Source organism: Eumetopias jubatus, unplaced genomic scaffold, assembly GCF_037043125.1.
Source record: "Eumetopias jubatus isolate StellerSeaLion01/CBP00866 unplaced genomic scaffold, mEumJub1_p1.0 scaffold_196, whole genome shotgun sequence".
Lineage (NCBI taxonomy): Eukaryota > Metazoa > Chordata > Mammalia > Carnivora > Otariidae > Eumetopias > Eumetopias jubatus.
Window position 1 is genome coordinate 143,924 of NW_028275002.1, and position 14,255 is coordinate 158,178.

Genomic DNA, 14,255 nt, shown 5'->3' on the forward strand with positions numbered 1-14,255 from the left:
CACACACTCCTCACCTCCAAACCTCCTCCCATCAGCCTGCTCTAGCCAGATTTGGAAGGCCACAGAGCTCTTCCCTGGCCCATGGGACGGCCTCCCTTCCCCTGAAAATATCATGCAAGTCCCAGTGTCCTCTCTGCCTAAGAAGCCCTTCTTCACTGCTGCCTTCAGAATTTAACCTCTCTCGAGGCCTTAAAGCTGAAGGTCTCGTTGTGAGACAGCCACTTCCTCCACACAGTCCACCCTGCTCCGCAGTCACCTGCTCACAGCTCTGCGTCAAGGCCACACCCTATGGGGTTTCAGAGTACAGTAACGGGGGGAAAAAGATTAGAAGAAGATCAGAGGTCACCCAGCAAAACTCTTAAAGGGTGACTGTGTGCACATGCCCAGTGCCTGAGTTTGGTTGCTTGGTGACTGGTGGACTGACATCTTAGTGCTGGCTGAGCTAGAGCACTTGGGCCTATGGCATGGACGGGGCTGGACAACTCCCCTAGAACTTGGCTCCAGGCAACTTGGGGAGAGGTCACCTTTCTGATCCCTGCGTCTGCCCCTAAGTGCTAGTCCTAGGGGCCAGACTCCATGGACCAGCCAGAGGCCTTCTGCTCCAGGTGAGTGCTGGCTTTCAGGGTGGTCACTTGGAAAGCCCTCTAAGGCCTCACCTCAGGCTGCTGACTCCCTGGGCTTCACACCCCTTTATCCACAACCTTCCCCCAGCAACCCCCAGGCTCAGGATTCTAGGGACTCCATCTGCACTGAAGGCATCCGGTGGGTCTGTTCCCTAGGAGGGGCTCAGATTCAGCCCCTGGTGTCAGGCCCCTCGCCTGGACCCCACCAAAGGGTGCCGAGAGATGAGTATCATGGGGAACTGAGGAACACGGTCTGGGCCAAGCGGTGAGTCTGGCTCTCTGCTGAGGCCAGCTTTGCTCGAGGCTTCCAGGGACGGGAAGGGGGGAAAGGGAGGAAAGGGGAGAGTGCAGGCCCTTGTAGATACCTCATCTTAGGCTTTTGACCTGCCCTAGCCACGTGTGTGGGAGGAACACCGGAAGGGAGGTACAGAGCAGGAAGGCGCCCCCTAGCGCCTGGGTCATGGGTGGCCAGTGCCTGCCGCGGAGTGACCCCACTCACCACCAGGCAGCAAAGCCTTGGAGCAAAGCCCACCTACCTCCTCCATGACTTCCCTCCCCGCTGAGTGCTACCAAGCATTGGCCAGGAGTCACCTGGAGAAATGGGACCGCCTCTGACTCGCTGACTGTCGTGGGCGCCCCGACGCCGGGGTCGGGTAGGGTGGGAGGCGCGGCAGGGCTGGGGTCACCGTCGCCACACACGTGTTAACTCCTACCGCCCCCAGCACGGAGTCCCGCGCGGCTGCCGCGCGAGATCTCCTCCAGGCGGCGCTCGAGGACCTGAGCCAGGAGCAGCTGAAGCGCTTCCGCCTCAAGCTGCGGGATGCGCCGCTGGACGGCCGCAGCATCCCGTGGGGGCGGCTGGAGCGCGCGGACCCCGTGGACCTCGCGATGCAGCTGACCCAATTCTACGGGCCAGAGCCTGCGCTGGACGTGACCCGAAAGACCCTGAAGAGGGCAGACGTGCGCGACGTGGCGGCGCGACTCAAGGAGCAGCGGCTGCAGCGTGAGCGCGGGGTCGGGGGTTGCCAGGGTCCCTGCCGCTCCGTTCGCTTCCGCCTGGGCAGAGTCTGGGCCTCCAGCCGCCATCCTACCCGCTTCCCCACCCGCAAATTCCCCAGCCCCAGGGCTCGGATCCTGGGCGCTCTTGAAGGTGGCCCCAACTCCCTATTGCGGCCCCCGCCCCGCCCCTGCACATTCAGCGGGGCCTCACCACAGGTCTCCCTTCCAGGGCTCGGCCCCAGCTCCTCCGCTCTGCTCTCCGTGTCTGGTAGGTCTCTCTCCGTGCGAAGCACAGGCCCCAGGTTGGGGGCGGGGGGGTGGGGACGACGGTGACCCTCAGGTTTGCAGCACGAGTGTCCTCTACACTGCTTGGAGGTTCCCAAAAGCTGGTCCCAGGGAGGAGAATGTGTGGGAAGGCCGATGGGGAGAAGGGCTATAGGGTGCAGCTGGGGAAGCAGACCTGAACCTAGTGGGTCGGCGAACCGCCGGAGAGGGTCAAGTGACGCAGCCCTTGTCCTCCCCACACACACCCCGTTCCCTTTACTCCCTCCGGTCCCCTCTCCCGGCCCCCACCAGAGTACAAGAAGAAGTACAGAGAGCATGTCCTGCAGCAGCATGCCAAGGTGAAGGAGAGGAACGCCCGCTCGGTGAAGATCAATAAGCGCTTCACCAAATTGCTTATCGCGCGCGAGAGCGCCACGCTGGTGGACGAGGCTCCGGGGCTCGCGGAGGACGAGGGGCCAGAGCGCGCTAGGCGCTCGGACACCCACACCTTCAACCGCCTCTTCGGCCGCGACGGAGAAGGTCAGCGGCCTCTGACTGTCGTGCTGCAGGGCCCGGCGGGCATCGGCAAAACCATGGCGGCTAAGAAAATCCTGTACGACTGGGCGGCAGGCAAGCTGTACCACGACCAGGTGGACTTCGCCTTCTTCTTGCCCTGCCGTGAGCTGCTGGAGCGACCCGGCACGTGCAGCCTGGCCGGCCTGATCCTAGACCAGTGTCCCCACCGCAGTGCGCCCGTGCGGCAGATGCTCGCTCGGTCCGAGCGGCTGCTCTTCATCCTGGACGGCGCGGACGAGCTGCTGCCACCGCCGGGACCCTCCGAGGCCGCGCCCTGCACAGACCCCTTCGAGGAGGCAGGTGGCGCGCGGGTGCTGGGCGGCCTGATGAGCAAGACGCTGCTGCCCAACGCCCGCCTGCTGGTGACCGCGCGCGCCACCGCCCCGGGGAGGCTGCAGGGCCTCCTGTGCTCACCGCAGTGCGCGGAGGTGCGCGGCTTCTCCGACAAGGACAAGAAGAAGTACTTCCACAAGTTTTTTCGAGACGAATGGATGGCGGAGCGTGCCTACCGTTTCGTGAAGGAGAATGAGACGTTGTTTGCACTGTGCTTCGTGCCCTTCGTGTGCTGGATCGTGTGCACTGTTCTGCGCCAGCAGATCGAGCTCGGCCAGGACCTGTCGCGCACCTCCAAGACGACCACGTCCGTGTACCTGCTTTTCATCGCCAGCGTCCTGAGCTCGGCGCCTGCGGCAGATGGTCCCCAGATGCAGGGCGAGCTGCGCAAGCTGTGCCGCCTGGCCCGTGAAGGCATCCTCCAGCACAGGGCCCAGTTCGCGGAGAAGGATCTGGAACGACTGGAACTTCGGGGCTCTAAAGTCCAGACGCTGTTTCTCAGCAAGAAAGAGCTGCCAGGCGTGCTGGAGACAGAGGTCACCTACCAGTTCATGGACCAGAGCTTCCAGGAATTCTTCGCTGCGCTGTCCTACCTGCTGGAGGATGAGAGGGATCTCAGGGCACCGGCTGAAAGCGTAGGGGCGCTTCTGCGGGGGGACACCGAGCTGCACTGCCACCTCACGCTCACCACGCGCTTCCTCTTCGGGCTGCTGAACACAGAGCGGATGCGCGACATCGAGCGCCACTTCGGCGGCGTGGTTTCAGAGCGCGTGAAGCAGGATGTCCTGCGGTGGGTGCAGGAAAGGGGCCAGGGCCGCCCTAGGGCGGCGCCTGAGGGGACCGAAGAGACCGAAGCCAAGGAAGGCACCGAGGAGCCAGAAGAGGAGGAGGGCGAGCTCAACTACCCGCTGGAGCTATTGTACTGCCTGTACGAGACGCAGGAGGGCGCCTTTGTGCACCAGGCCCTGCGTGGCTTGCCTGAGCTGGAGCTGGAGCGAGTGCGCTTCAGCCGCATGGACCTGGTCGTCCTGAGCTACTGCATAAGGTGCTGCCCCGCCGGGCAGGCACTGCGGCTGGTTAGCTGTGGACTGGTCCCCGCACAGGAGAAGAAAAAGAAGAAAAGCCTGATAAAGCGACTGCATGGCAGCCTGGGCGGCAGCTCGTGAGTCAACAGGGCAAGATGGCCCCCCGGTTCACAGGCCCTTGGTGGGGGAATGTGTGCCCGTGCATCCATCTGGGCAGGGGGAGCACGTCCACAGCGGACGCCTGCCCCCCTGGAGGAGGAGGCCACCCCCTTGCAAGACAGTTTCCCAATGTCCATCTGTCCATCTCCTTCCCCAGGATGCCCTTGCCATGCCAATTCCCAGCCGTCCACATGCGAGGCAAACCACCAAGTATGGCTGTGTGGCTCAGGCCCAGCTTTCTAATAAGTTCTGGAATACACTATGCCTACTGTGCCCTGAGCTTTGTACTTGCGGCTCCCTCCACCCAGAACACTCTGTTTGCTGCCTATTGTCAGTGCTTTGCCAGGCTCCCCAAGCTGGCCTGAGACCCCTTTGGCCCCAGAAGTGCCCCATAGACCACTGTATGCCATGACATCTACCCATGTCTATCCCCTTTACCAGACCCTCAGCTCCTTCAGGGCAAGTTGTCTTAGCTCCAACCCAGCGCTTGACCCAGAGCTCAGCATCTGTTGAGATAATGAATGTCAGGATGTTGGCAGGAGCTGGGGCTGGGGACGCCCACTGCACGTGCAAGGGTAGACCCACCTCAGAATGCGGGTGACATCCTCCCCCACTGGCTGGACTCACATAGACTGCTTCAGCGGGGAGGTGCATGGGGTCCCAGAATAGTGGTTTCACACTGGGTTTAGAGTGAAGAGGGTGGAGGGGTCCTGGCTCAGTTTGGGGTTGACGGCAGAGGCAGCTCCGACACCTCAGGACCACAGGCAAGAGGTAGGGACTGGAAGGGGACAGGTAGGCTTCACCTTGCTCTCTCTCCTAGCAGTTCACAAGCCACCATGAGAAAACCCCAGGCCTCTCCACTACGTTCACTCTTCGAGGCCATGACTGACCAACACTGTGGTCTGAACAGCCTGACGTGAGTGACCACGCCCCCACCCCTCCCTTGGAAGGGATGCAAAGCAGGATACTCTGGGCAGGGACAGAGGTACAGCCCTGTCGGGAAATGGCTGAGGGGACAGACAGAGCCTGTGGCCTCTGGTGTCCCGGGCTGGGGTCAACAGGCTGTGCCCACACAGGACGGAGGAGGGAGGAGGGGATGGGGGCAGGGGCTCCATCACCAGCTTCGGTGTTAGTTAGGAAGGAGCATTTGGCCCCAGTTTGAGTGGAAAGCATGGTGCGGCTAAGCATTCTGGGGGAGGGATAAAGACCAGAACATATTTTCCTTCCAAAGAAAGGAAACAAACAAACGAAGGAAGGAAGGAAGGAAGGAAGGCTGCTAGGTGCTATTGGAAAGTGCTGGGCAGCCCCTCTGAACTCTTCCAAGCAATGGAAGGGAGTATTCAGGGCACAGGCTTTGAGTCCAGGTTGTCTGCCTCTGAGCCCTTGGGCAAGTCAGTCTATCTGAGCTTGTTTCTTTCCCTATGAAATGGAGCCAGTAGATTCTGCCTCAGAGGGTTGGTATGTGAATGAATGTGGCAACACTGAGTCTATGACCTATCACCAAGTAAGCAGAAAGTAAGAGAAACTGTAGGAACTAGTACTGGTGGGGCATAGTGACATGGTCACTTAGCTTGGTAGGAGGGTATTCCAGCAACCTGGAAATAAACATAGGGGGCCAAGAAGGTGATCGGCACATTTGGCCCATCAATTCTGCCCCTAAACTGAATGCATGAAGATGTTCATCACAGCATTATTTATAATAGCAAAAAAGTAGTAACAACACAACTGCCCAATTGTTAGGGACTGGCTACTTGAATAAACTATGGCCTAAACTATGGCCTACCTTAACTCTATGGACACCGATATGCAATTAAACATGTGGACAGTAAGATCTAAATTGGCTCATCAAAAAGCGGGTAGAGAATTGTGTCCTAAGGGAAAAGCGGAGTATAGTCCAGCACTTGCATATATGGCCAAGGCGCCTCAGGAACACATGTAGTGACAAAGGATGGAGAAAACTCTGTTCCTGTGGAGCCAGCATATCGCCAGACTGAACCTCAGCCACCCGAGGAGCGGGCAGTTTGCAGAGCCGGGGTATAGCAAAGCAGCCAAGGGGCCTGAAGACAGACCCATGTGCCTCTTGACCACAGGCTGTGCCGCTGCAAACTGCCTGACTCGGTCTGCCAAGACCTCTCTGAGGCCCTGAGGGAGGCCCCCGCCCTGAGAGAGCTGGGCCTCCTCCACAACTGGCTCAGCGGGGCAGGCCTGCGTGTGCTGTGTGAGGGCCTGGCCTGGCCCCAGTGCCGGGTGCAGAAGCTCCGGTAAGACCTGACCTGTGAGACACCAAGGGAGGGACAAGGGCGGGGCCGCGGGCCAGGGGTGGGGGTGGAGGGACAGTTTGTCCACAGCAGTCCTGAGGTTCAGCCTGCCCCCAGGGTGCAGCAGCCCTGCCTCCAGGAAGCGCTTCAGTACCTCATCAGCATGCTCAGGCAGAGCCCAGCATTGACTACCCTGGATCTCAGTGACTGCCAACTGTCGGGACCCATGGTAACCTACCTGTGTGCGGCCCTACAGCACCCAGGATGCCGCCTACAGAGCCTCAGGTAGAGGCAGGGGCGGGAAAGGTGCTGGGGACTCAGCCCCTCAACCGTGAGTTGGGCTGGGTGCCTGGGGACTTCCCCTAGACCCTGAAGTGGAGCCCCTCCCAGGGCCCCCCGAGTGACCACACTCAAACCCCGCCCCTGGAGACCCGAGCTCCAAAGCCCTGGCCCCAACTCTTGAATTCAGCCACTCTACCACACCAAATGTCCATCTGTCATCTGGTGCCCATGGCAAGTCTGGGCCAGTGACCCCAATACCCTTTTACTCCCCAAAAGGCTCTGGCCCCCAGCCCCTAACCCCTCTTCCCAGCCTCTGATGCCCCTGACTAACACCTTCTGTCACTGTGTGCCTTTAGCACAGCCCAGGCCAACAGCCCCATCACTGCCCCCACACTGCTGCCCTGCTACTCTCCCCCTGGCCCCGGCCTCAGCTTCCCCAACCTACTCCCACTTGTGTTCTGTGTGCACGGCTACAGTCTGACCTCCGTGGAGCTGAGCGAGCAGTCACTGGAGGAGCTGCAGACAGTGAAGACGGCAAAGCCAGGTCTGGGCATCACCCACCCGGCACTGGACAGTCCCCCCGAGCCTCCCCCCGGATTCAGCAGTGCCCTCTGAGGCCCCGAAGGCTGGTGGGAGGACTCTAGTCAGCCCTACGGAGTAGACTTCCTCCTCCCAAGGGCAGGAGGATGTTGCTCTCAGCTCTGGTCAGTTCTTTTGAGCCTGAGGAGCTGGGGGCAGGCAGATGGGAGGCAAGGACACACAGGGTCCCTTACCTGGCCAGGGACAGGTCCCAGGACATGCCCCTCCCCTCACGCCCTGGGCACAGGTTACATCTCTGTCTTTCACACCCAGGGACCTCTCCTCCACCCACCTTCCTCTCCTGAGGCCCTCTAGCCTTCCCCCTGCAGATGCCTCCAGCAACAATAATGACACTGAGAGCTCCCAGGCATCAAGCACCTACCGTGTGTTGGCCTTTACCTGGTTGTGTTCAGTGCAGAGCGACCCCTCCACTGATCCCATCCCCATCTGCACTATGGGCCCCACAGCCCCAACAACTCTGCCCCTGGTCACAGGGGATCGAGCAGGGGCTGACCCCTGACCAAAGGTGGGCAGGTCACCATTCCACCCTAGGAATTTGGGTCTTGGCATTGGGAGCAAAGCCATCCCTGAGGCTGTGTGTGCCCAGTCCAGAGGGGTCCATTCACTATCCAGGTCTTCAGGGATGGAGACCAGGGGGGAGGGGAGGTGGAGCAGCAGCTGGGACTCTGGGTGGGAGCTGTGATGGCACGGCTGGCTGCCCCCCACCCCATGCACTGATAATACATTCTCCTTTGGATTCACTTCTGCTGATTTCTGTTGCACGTGGCCAAGCATCCTAGCAAGTGCTCACAATCTCTCCTTTGGTCCCCAATCCCCCTGTATGGGGTGGGGTTGTATTCCCCATTTCCCAGATGAGGGAACTGAGGCTCAGGGTTACAGCCTGACTGCAGGAAGCTCTGAGGTGAGGCCTGGGTTTGACGAACAGGGCCAGCAGTGGACAGCCCCCGAATCCTCAGGTCTCTGCTCAACACTTCAGGGCTTGACCAGGTCCCGAGACCTCAGTCCAGGTAGATGAAAACCATGGGAGTCAGTGCCTTCACTTCTCCGGGGAAATTCCCTTCCATACTCACCTTTCAAATCCGGGCATTCATTCCACAAAACAGACAAAATCCCCCCCGCCTTAACCTGGCAGGAAGACAGACAATAAACATGTATAGACAGGGGCCAACCAGTGCTTTGGGGGAACATAAAGTACAGCAAAATGCGGGGAGCCAAGGTTCTCTGGTGACAAGTCCTGGGTCTGGGGAAGTCTACCGGAGGACAGGGCGTTTGAAAACAGAAGGACGTGAGGCATCGAGCCCTGAGAATATCTTGACGGAAAGTGTTCCAGGCAAAGCAAGAGCCAACGACAAAGGCCGTGAAGAGGAATGTCTTACCAGCTCGTCTGCCATGACAAAATCCCATAAACTGGGGCGCTTATCCAACACAGAGATGTGTTTCTCACAGTGCTGGAGGCTGGGACGTCCAAGGTCAAGGTGCCAGTCAATGTGGCGTCTGGTGAGGACCCTCGTCCTGGTTGCAGAGGGCTGTCCTCTTGCCGTCTCTTCACACGGTGGAAGGAGAGCGGGCTAGCTCTCAGGCCTTTTCTTGTAAGGTCTCTAATCGCACTCTTGACAGCTCTTGACCTAAATACCTCCCAAGGGCCCCACTTGCAAATACGGTCACACTGGGGATTAGATTTCAACCGATGGATTTGGGGGCACACACCCAGTCCGTAACAGGGAGCATGCCTGGACTGTTGTAGAAGCCGCAAGGAAGCTAGAGCGGCAGCAGTGCACTAGCGGAGGAGTCAGGTGGGGCCAGGGATGCTGGCTGGCCGGTCCTCCTGTGAGGTGGGCACCACCGCAGGCTTCGGAGCAGAAGGGTGGCTGTGGCTGTGTTAACAAGGACCGCAGAGGGCAGAGCAGAAGCACAGAGCATGGACTGTGTCTATCCACGGGAACGGCTTGACCTCGGAGGTTGCAGTGGGGATGGTGAGACTGGCAAGTGCAGAACCACAGGACTTGTGCATTGGAAGTGGGTGTGGGGACAGAGGGGGCCTGAGCAGCTGGACAGGAGGAGTCTCCTGGGGGAGGTTGCAAAAAGAGCTGGTTTTGAGGGACACGTGGAATCCGAGTGTCTCTGGCTGGGCCCAGTGGTCAGAGCACAGGCGTGGGTCAGATCAGGGCCAGAGAGGCAAGGAGACAGGCCCAGGGCCCAGCCCTGGAGCGTCCAGGTGGGCAGGTGGGGAAGAGGAGTCTGAGAGCAGCGGCTGGGGAGAGCCAGAAGGTGGGGCCAGAGCAAAGGGAAGGACTTCTCCTGGAGGGGGACCGGCAGCGCCACCTCTTTGAAGGGGGGACAGGGAAGCTCACGCAGAGACAGAGGAAGCCCAGACCGGAGAGGGGCAACCGCAAACCAAAGGCCCCCGCCCCCCTTGTATCCATCCCTGGACACACCCTTGAGGTCAGCGTTCAAACTGTGCTCCTCACGGAGTTGGCTGCGAGCACCACCCGCGCACCAGCAGCACCCGGTGTGCACGCGGACCCACGCGGCCGGCTGGCCTGCCCAGCTGCTCCGCCCCGGGGGTGGTGGCCCAGCTGCCCCGCCCTGCGCGGCACTGGGGGCGGGGACTGCAAGGCCTTCCGGGGACGGGGCGGCCGCAGGCTACTTCTCCCTTTGGCCAACGAGGGGCAGCGCCGAGTGGGCTGGAGTCCGGGGACACGCAAGGCTGCGGTGAGCCCCAGACACCCTCCCCGGCCTGCCTCCCGGAGCTCCGGCTCCTTCCCTGCCCCGGCCCAGGGTCGCTGGCCTCCGCAACCCCCCGCCCCCCCCCCGCCCCCACCGCCCCGGGATCGCGCTCCGGCACACACCCCGGCCCTCCCCCAAGCCAGCCTTCTTGAGGACTACTGTCCGGAAGACTGAGGCCTCCTCACTGCCCACTGACAGGTCGGGGCCCGTGGGGGTGCGGCTTGGAAAGAGCTGGAAGGACTCGAATTGAGGTCCTAAGGTGGGAGTTTGGGGACCCAGCTGGGTCTCTGCAGATCAGTATTAGGAGTTTGAGCATCTCTTAGGATTGAAAGTGTTTCCTGGGGTGGCTCAAAAGTGGGGTCTGTGAAAAATTGGGGCTGCCCAGGTGGCCCACACCCTCCCCACCAGCTGTCAGAGGCATCAGCCAAGTTCGTGGGGTGGGAGGCTTAGGGCTTTAACAGACAGTCCAAAGAGGGAGGCCCAGCCAATTGTGGGGGCCACTGACTCCCCCTTTTCCAGGCCACTCTGCTGAGCAAGCCTCTCCATGGAGGATGCCACTGAGGACCCCACCGTATTCACTGCCCATTCTCTGCCCAGTGACCCCCGGCTCTTGGCCACCATGACCAATACATACTTGGGCACACGTGTGTATCATGACACACTGCATGTGAGCGGCGTGTACAACGGGGCTTGCAGGGCCACACACCGGGCCATTCTGCCGAGTCCCCTCAATGTCCAGCTGGAGGTCCCTGCAGAGACAGGAGATCAGCTGACCAAGACCTTTGTCCTGGACACTAACACAGGTAACCACCACTGTCCTGCTCCCCCAAGCTGAGCCATTGTTCTAGGTGAGTGGGGGAACCAACAGCAGTCCCATCCTGACACCTTCTAACTCAGGATCCCTGACTCACAGAGAAAAGGAGGGCTTCAGCCCTGTGGGCCTCCTGAACTGCTGCAAGCCTGGGGTCCTCTGTGCAGCTGTAGCTCTCCAGACAGGGCAGTTGGGTCTCAGAGGGTGGATCCACCTCCCTGAGGGGTGGTAGCTTTGTAACTGTCCTCAGTGGCCCTAAGTGGGGCATGCGAGTTGCGCTGACCCCCTCTGCCCATTCCCAGGCTCCTTTCTGCACACCCTAGAGGGCCCCAGCTTCCGGGCCTCCCAGCGCATCTATGCCCACCGCACGCTGCCTCACGTCATGGCTTTCAGTGTGTCCATCACCCGTGTGGCCGTGGGGAACTGGCCCATCACGGTGCTGCTGCAGTCAGCCTTCTCCCCAGAAAGCCCAGACCTTGACCTACATCTGGGTCCTGACTTCCAAGGAGCCCGGTGAGGAGGGGGTCAGGGCTGGCCAGGTAGACCAAGGAGGGAGCTGGTCCCTTAGACATGGCCACACTCTTGCAGGTACCTTTATGGCCACACACTAACCCCGGAGCAACCTGAGGGATCCCAGCAGGAAGTACACATGCTGTGGACACCAGTGCCCCCAGCCCTGACCCTTGGGGAAAGTGAGGAAGACCAGACCTGGGAGTTCCTGACCGTGGTGGGTGGCAGCCAGGCTGAGGCCCGAGCCTGCCTCACCGAGGCCCTGCAGCTGCAGGCAGAGGGCACTCTGTACACTGCCCATGCCCAGGCCTGGGCCCAGCTCTGGGCTGGCTGTGGCCTGGATGTTGTGGGGCCCCAACCCCTGCGCCAGGCCTTGCGTGGCGCCCTCTACTACCTGCTCAGTGCCCTGCCCCAGCCCGGGGTCCCAGGATATACCTGCCATGGCCTCAGCCCTGGGGGCCTGTCCAATGGGAGCCGAGAGGAATGCTACTGGGGCCATGTCTTCTGGGACCAGGTATGCACCATTCCACCCACCAGCACACAGCAGCCACAGATGGGGCAGCACATGGGCATGGAGGATACTGTGGCTAAGGGCATGGGCACGGCTGCTATCTCTGCCCGACCAGGGATGGGGGCTGTGACTGGGGAAGCACAGAGGCCATGGCGGAAGGGAAGGCTTCCTGGAGGAGGTGAGATCTCAGCCAAAGAATGTATAGGAGTTTGGTGGAAAAGAGTGATTCAGGCAAACGGACCAGGGGGTAGAAACAGCAGAGCTGAGAGGGTGTGTGGCATCTGCAGGGGCAAATTGGTACCTCACCAAGGAAGAAGAGCCATGGAGATTTGAACTGGGGAATGACACTAACAAAGGTGTACTCTGGGAGGACCCTCTCAGCTGCTGAGGGGAGCATGGGTGGAAGAGGGTGAGGCCTCGGACAGGAGTGAGAGCCAGGAGAGACTGGGACTTGGTGTCCATTGAGCGTGGGAGAGGTCCGGGATGCTACCGCCTCTTCACCAGATGCCTCAAGAAGCCAGTGCTGTGGCCCACTCTGGTGAGGTGGAGTCATTCACTCTAGTTCAGGCAGCTAGTGAGCAATGGTGCTCCATGCGCAGTTTCCAGCCTGAGCTCCTGGCGGGACCCAGATGCCTGCTGGGGAGGTGAAGCACTGGGCTGGGGACCAGACCCGAGGAGCATCTAGTCTGGAGACTGGGACGTGGGATGGGCAAGTGTGGAGGGCCCAGGATGGGCGCAGGGTGGTCAGCAGAGGAAGAAGCTGGAAGGAGACAGAAGGGTGCTCAGGGAGGCAGCATGAGCAGCACTGGCTCTGGCCAAGGCAGAATGTGGGCAGGCAGGAGAGAGAGAAGGGTGTGAGAGCTCCTGAGCAAGGGGCCCTTCCTTGCTCTCAGGATCTCTGGATGTTCCCAAATATCCTGATGTTCCACCCAGAGGCCGCCAGGGCCCTCCTGGAGTACCGCGTCCGGACGCTGGGTGGGGCCAAAGACAATGCCCGGAAGCTGGGTTACCAGGTGAGGGGGACCCGGGCACCCACCCTACAGAGGCCCCTGAAGGGCCTGATGTCCCCACATCCCTCCTAGGCCTGCACCCATCACCTCAGGTTCCTCTCTGGGTGGGGCTGGGATTCCTGGATTCTTTTAGGGGCTCAGCAGCATCCCCCAGCCTGCACCGTACAGGTAGGAACAACAGTCTCGCTGGGGCCCAGCTGGTGTCCCCTTGGTCCAGGGTCAACACACAGTGGAAGCTGGGCAGAAGCTGCCTGGGCTATGATGGGGACACACGGTGGGCACTCTGCGCCTGCAGGTCCCCATGAGGGCACCCAGACACTCAGTGCCCCCACCTCTGTCCTCCATGGCTGAAGGCTGAGAGCATTGGGAAAAGGGTGGGCTATCCCTGTGCCACAACCCCCAGAATAGTCAGGTCTGCTCCATGCCCCCCAACCCATCAGGGAGCCAAGTTCGCCTGGGAGAGTGCAGGTTCTGGTCTGGAGGTCTGTCCTGAGGACGTTTATGGGACCCAGGAAATTCATATAAATGGAGCTGTGGTGTTGGCCTTCCAGCTGTACTACCACACCACCCAGGTGAGGTGTCACCATGCCCACCAGGTATGACCACCCGCCTAACGTGGCCATGCTCCCCTACCCCCACCATGACTTCCTATCTGGGGTCAGAACTTCACTTCTGGGCACTCAGAAGGGTGGGCACTGACAAGAAATGTAGTAACCAATGAGAACTACAGTCACTGGTGGCATGGTCCCTGTCCCATCTCCTGCTCCCCCAGGACCTGCAGCTCTTCCAAGAAGCTGGTGGCTGGGATGTGGTCAGGGATGTGGCTGAGTTTTGGTGCAGCCGTGTGGAGTGGAGCCCTGAGGAGGAAAAGTACCACCTGAAGGGTGAGGGCACGAGGAGGGAGGGATAGTCATGGGGAGGGGGGCTGGTCATAGGGGAGGGCCAGTGGTAGAAGGGAGAGGCATGGACAGCTGTGGCCGGGAGAGTAGGTGGCCACAAGTTGGTGGGGCAGGTGGATGCTCCTCAGTTCAGCAGGTGATCTCTGGCACCTGATGTTGCCAGCCCCCCACTGGCTACTGGCATCAGGGGCAGGTCCCTAGGACCCTGCACTAAGCACCATCTTGCACTTGTCGGCCCAGGAGTCATGCCTCCTGACGAATACCATTCGGGGGTTAACAACTCCGTGTACACCAACGTCCTGGTCCAGAACAGGTCAGACCCAAGACCCCTGCCCATACTACCACCATGCAAAGGGCCAGCTGGGAGGGCTGGGGCTATAGCCCCCCTCTCCCTGCCTCCACCCCTAGCCTGCGCTTTGCTGCTGCTCTGGCCCGGGACCTGGGTCAGCCTGTCCCCAGCGAATGGCTAGCAGTGGCTGATAAGATCAAGGTGCCCTTCGACCCAAGGCGGAACTTTCACCCTGAGTTTGATGGGTACCAGCCTGGTGAGTGTACTCGGAGCTGCTTCAGGGCCCCTTCACCCCTCCGACAGGACCTATGTCCACCCTGGATGTCCCCTACCTGATAGAGCAGCTCCCCCTTCCTGCTCCCTCCCCCGTTGGCAGCAC

General features: G+C 60.7%; 2 protein-coding genes across 3 annotated transcripts in view; both read left to right on the forward strand.

Moving 5' to 3' along the window:
* Positions 1-327: 327 nt before the first annotated feature.
* On the forward strand, positions 328-7,859 carry NLRP6 (NLR family pyrin domain containing 6). 2 transcript variants are annotated; one of them, XM_028094297.2, is made up of 8 exons: positions 328-605; positions 1,346-1,626; positions 1,852-1,890; positions 2,199-3,957; positions 4,800-4,895; positions 6,070-6,240; positions 6,355-6,522; positions 6,996-7,859. In XM_028094297.2, the coding sequence occupies exons 1-8, from the start codon at positions 577-579 to the stop codon at positions 7,132-7,134; spliced, it is 2,682 nt and encodes an 893-aa protein (XP_027950098.1). In that variant the 5' UTR covers positions 328-576; the 3' UTR covers positions 7,135-7,859. The 2 variants fall into 2 exon arrangements, with proteins under 2 accessions (XP_027950098.1, XP_027950099.1); XM_028094298.2 differs by having other exon boundaries at positions 4,803-4,895.
* A 1,877-nt stretch (positions 7,860-9,736) lies between these two features.
* PGGHG (protein-glucosylgalactosylhydroxylysine glucosidase) overlaps positions 9,737-14,255 on the forward strand; it is a 6,942-nt gene continuing 2,423 nt past the window's right edge. The window contains exons 1-9 of the mRNA XM_088020818.1: positions 9,737-9,831; positions 10,444-10,649; positions 10,960-11,170; positions 11,246-11,681; positions 12,572-12,691; positions 13,129-13,260; positions 13,461-13,572; positions 13,828-13,900; positions 13,996-14,132. Of these exons, the coding sequence (XP_087876944.1) occupies positions 10,466-10,649; positions 10,960-11,170; positions 11,246-11,681; positions 12,572-12,691; positions 13,129-13,260; positions 13,461-13,572; positions 13,828-13,900; positions 13,996-14,132 (1,405 nt within the window). The 5' untranslated portion in view covers positions 9,737-9,831; positions 10,444-10,465. The remainder of the gene's footprint in view (positions 9,832-10,443; positions 10,650-10,959; positions 11,171-11,245; positions 11,682-12,571; positions 12,692-13,128; positions 13,261-13,460; positions 13,573-13,827; positions 13,901-13,995; positions 14,133-14,255) is intronic.

Bases quoted from the DNA above. Each gene is read 5' to 3' on its own strand.
- NLRP6 (XM_028094297.2), top strand. From the start codon at position 577: ATGGACCAGCCAGAGGCCTTCTGCTCCAG. The intron at 1,627-1,851 runs GTGAGCGCGGGG...TCTCCCTTCCAG, and splicing joins CAAGGAGCAGCGGCTGCAGC to GGCTCGGCCCCAGCTCCTCC. The intron at 6,241-6,354 runs GTAAGACCTGAC...GCCTGCCCCCAG, and splicing joins TGCCGGGTGCAGAAGCTCCG to GGTGCAGCAGCCCTGCCTCC.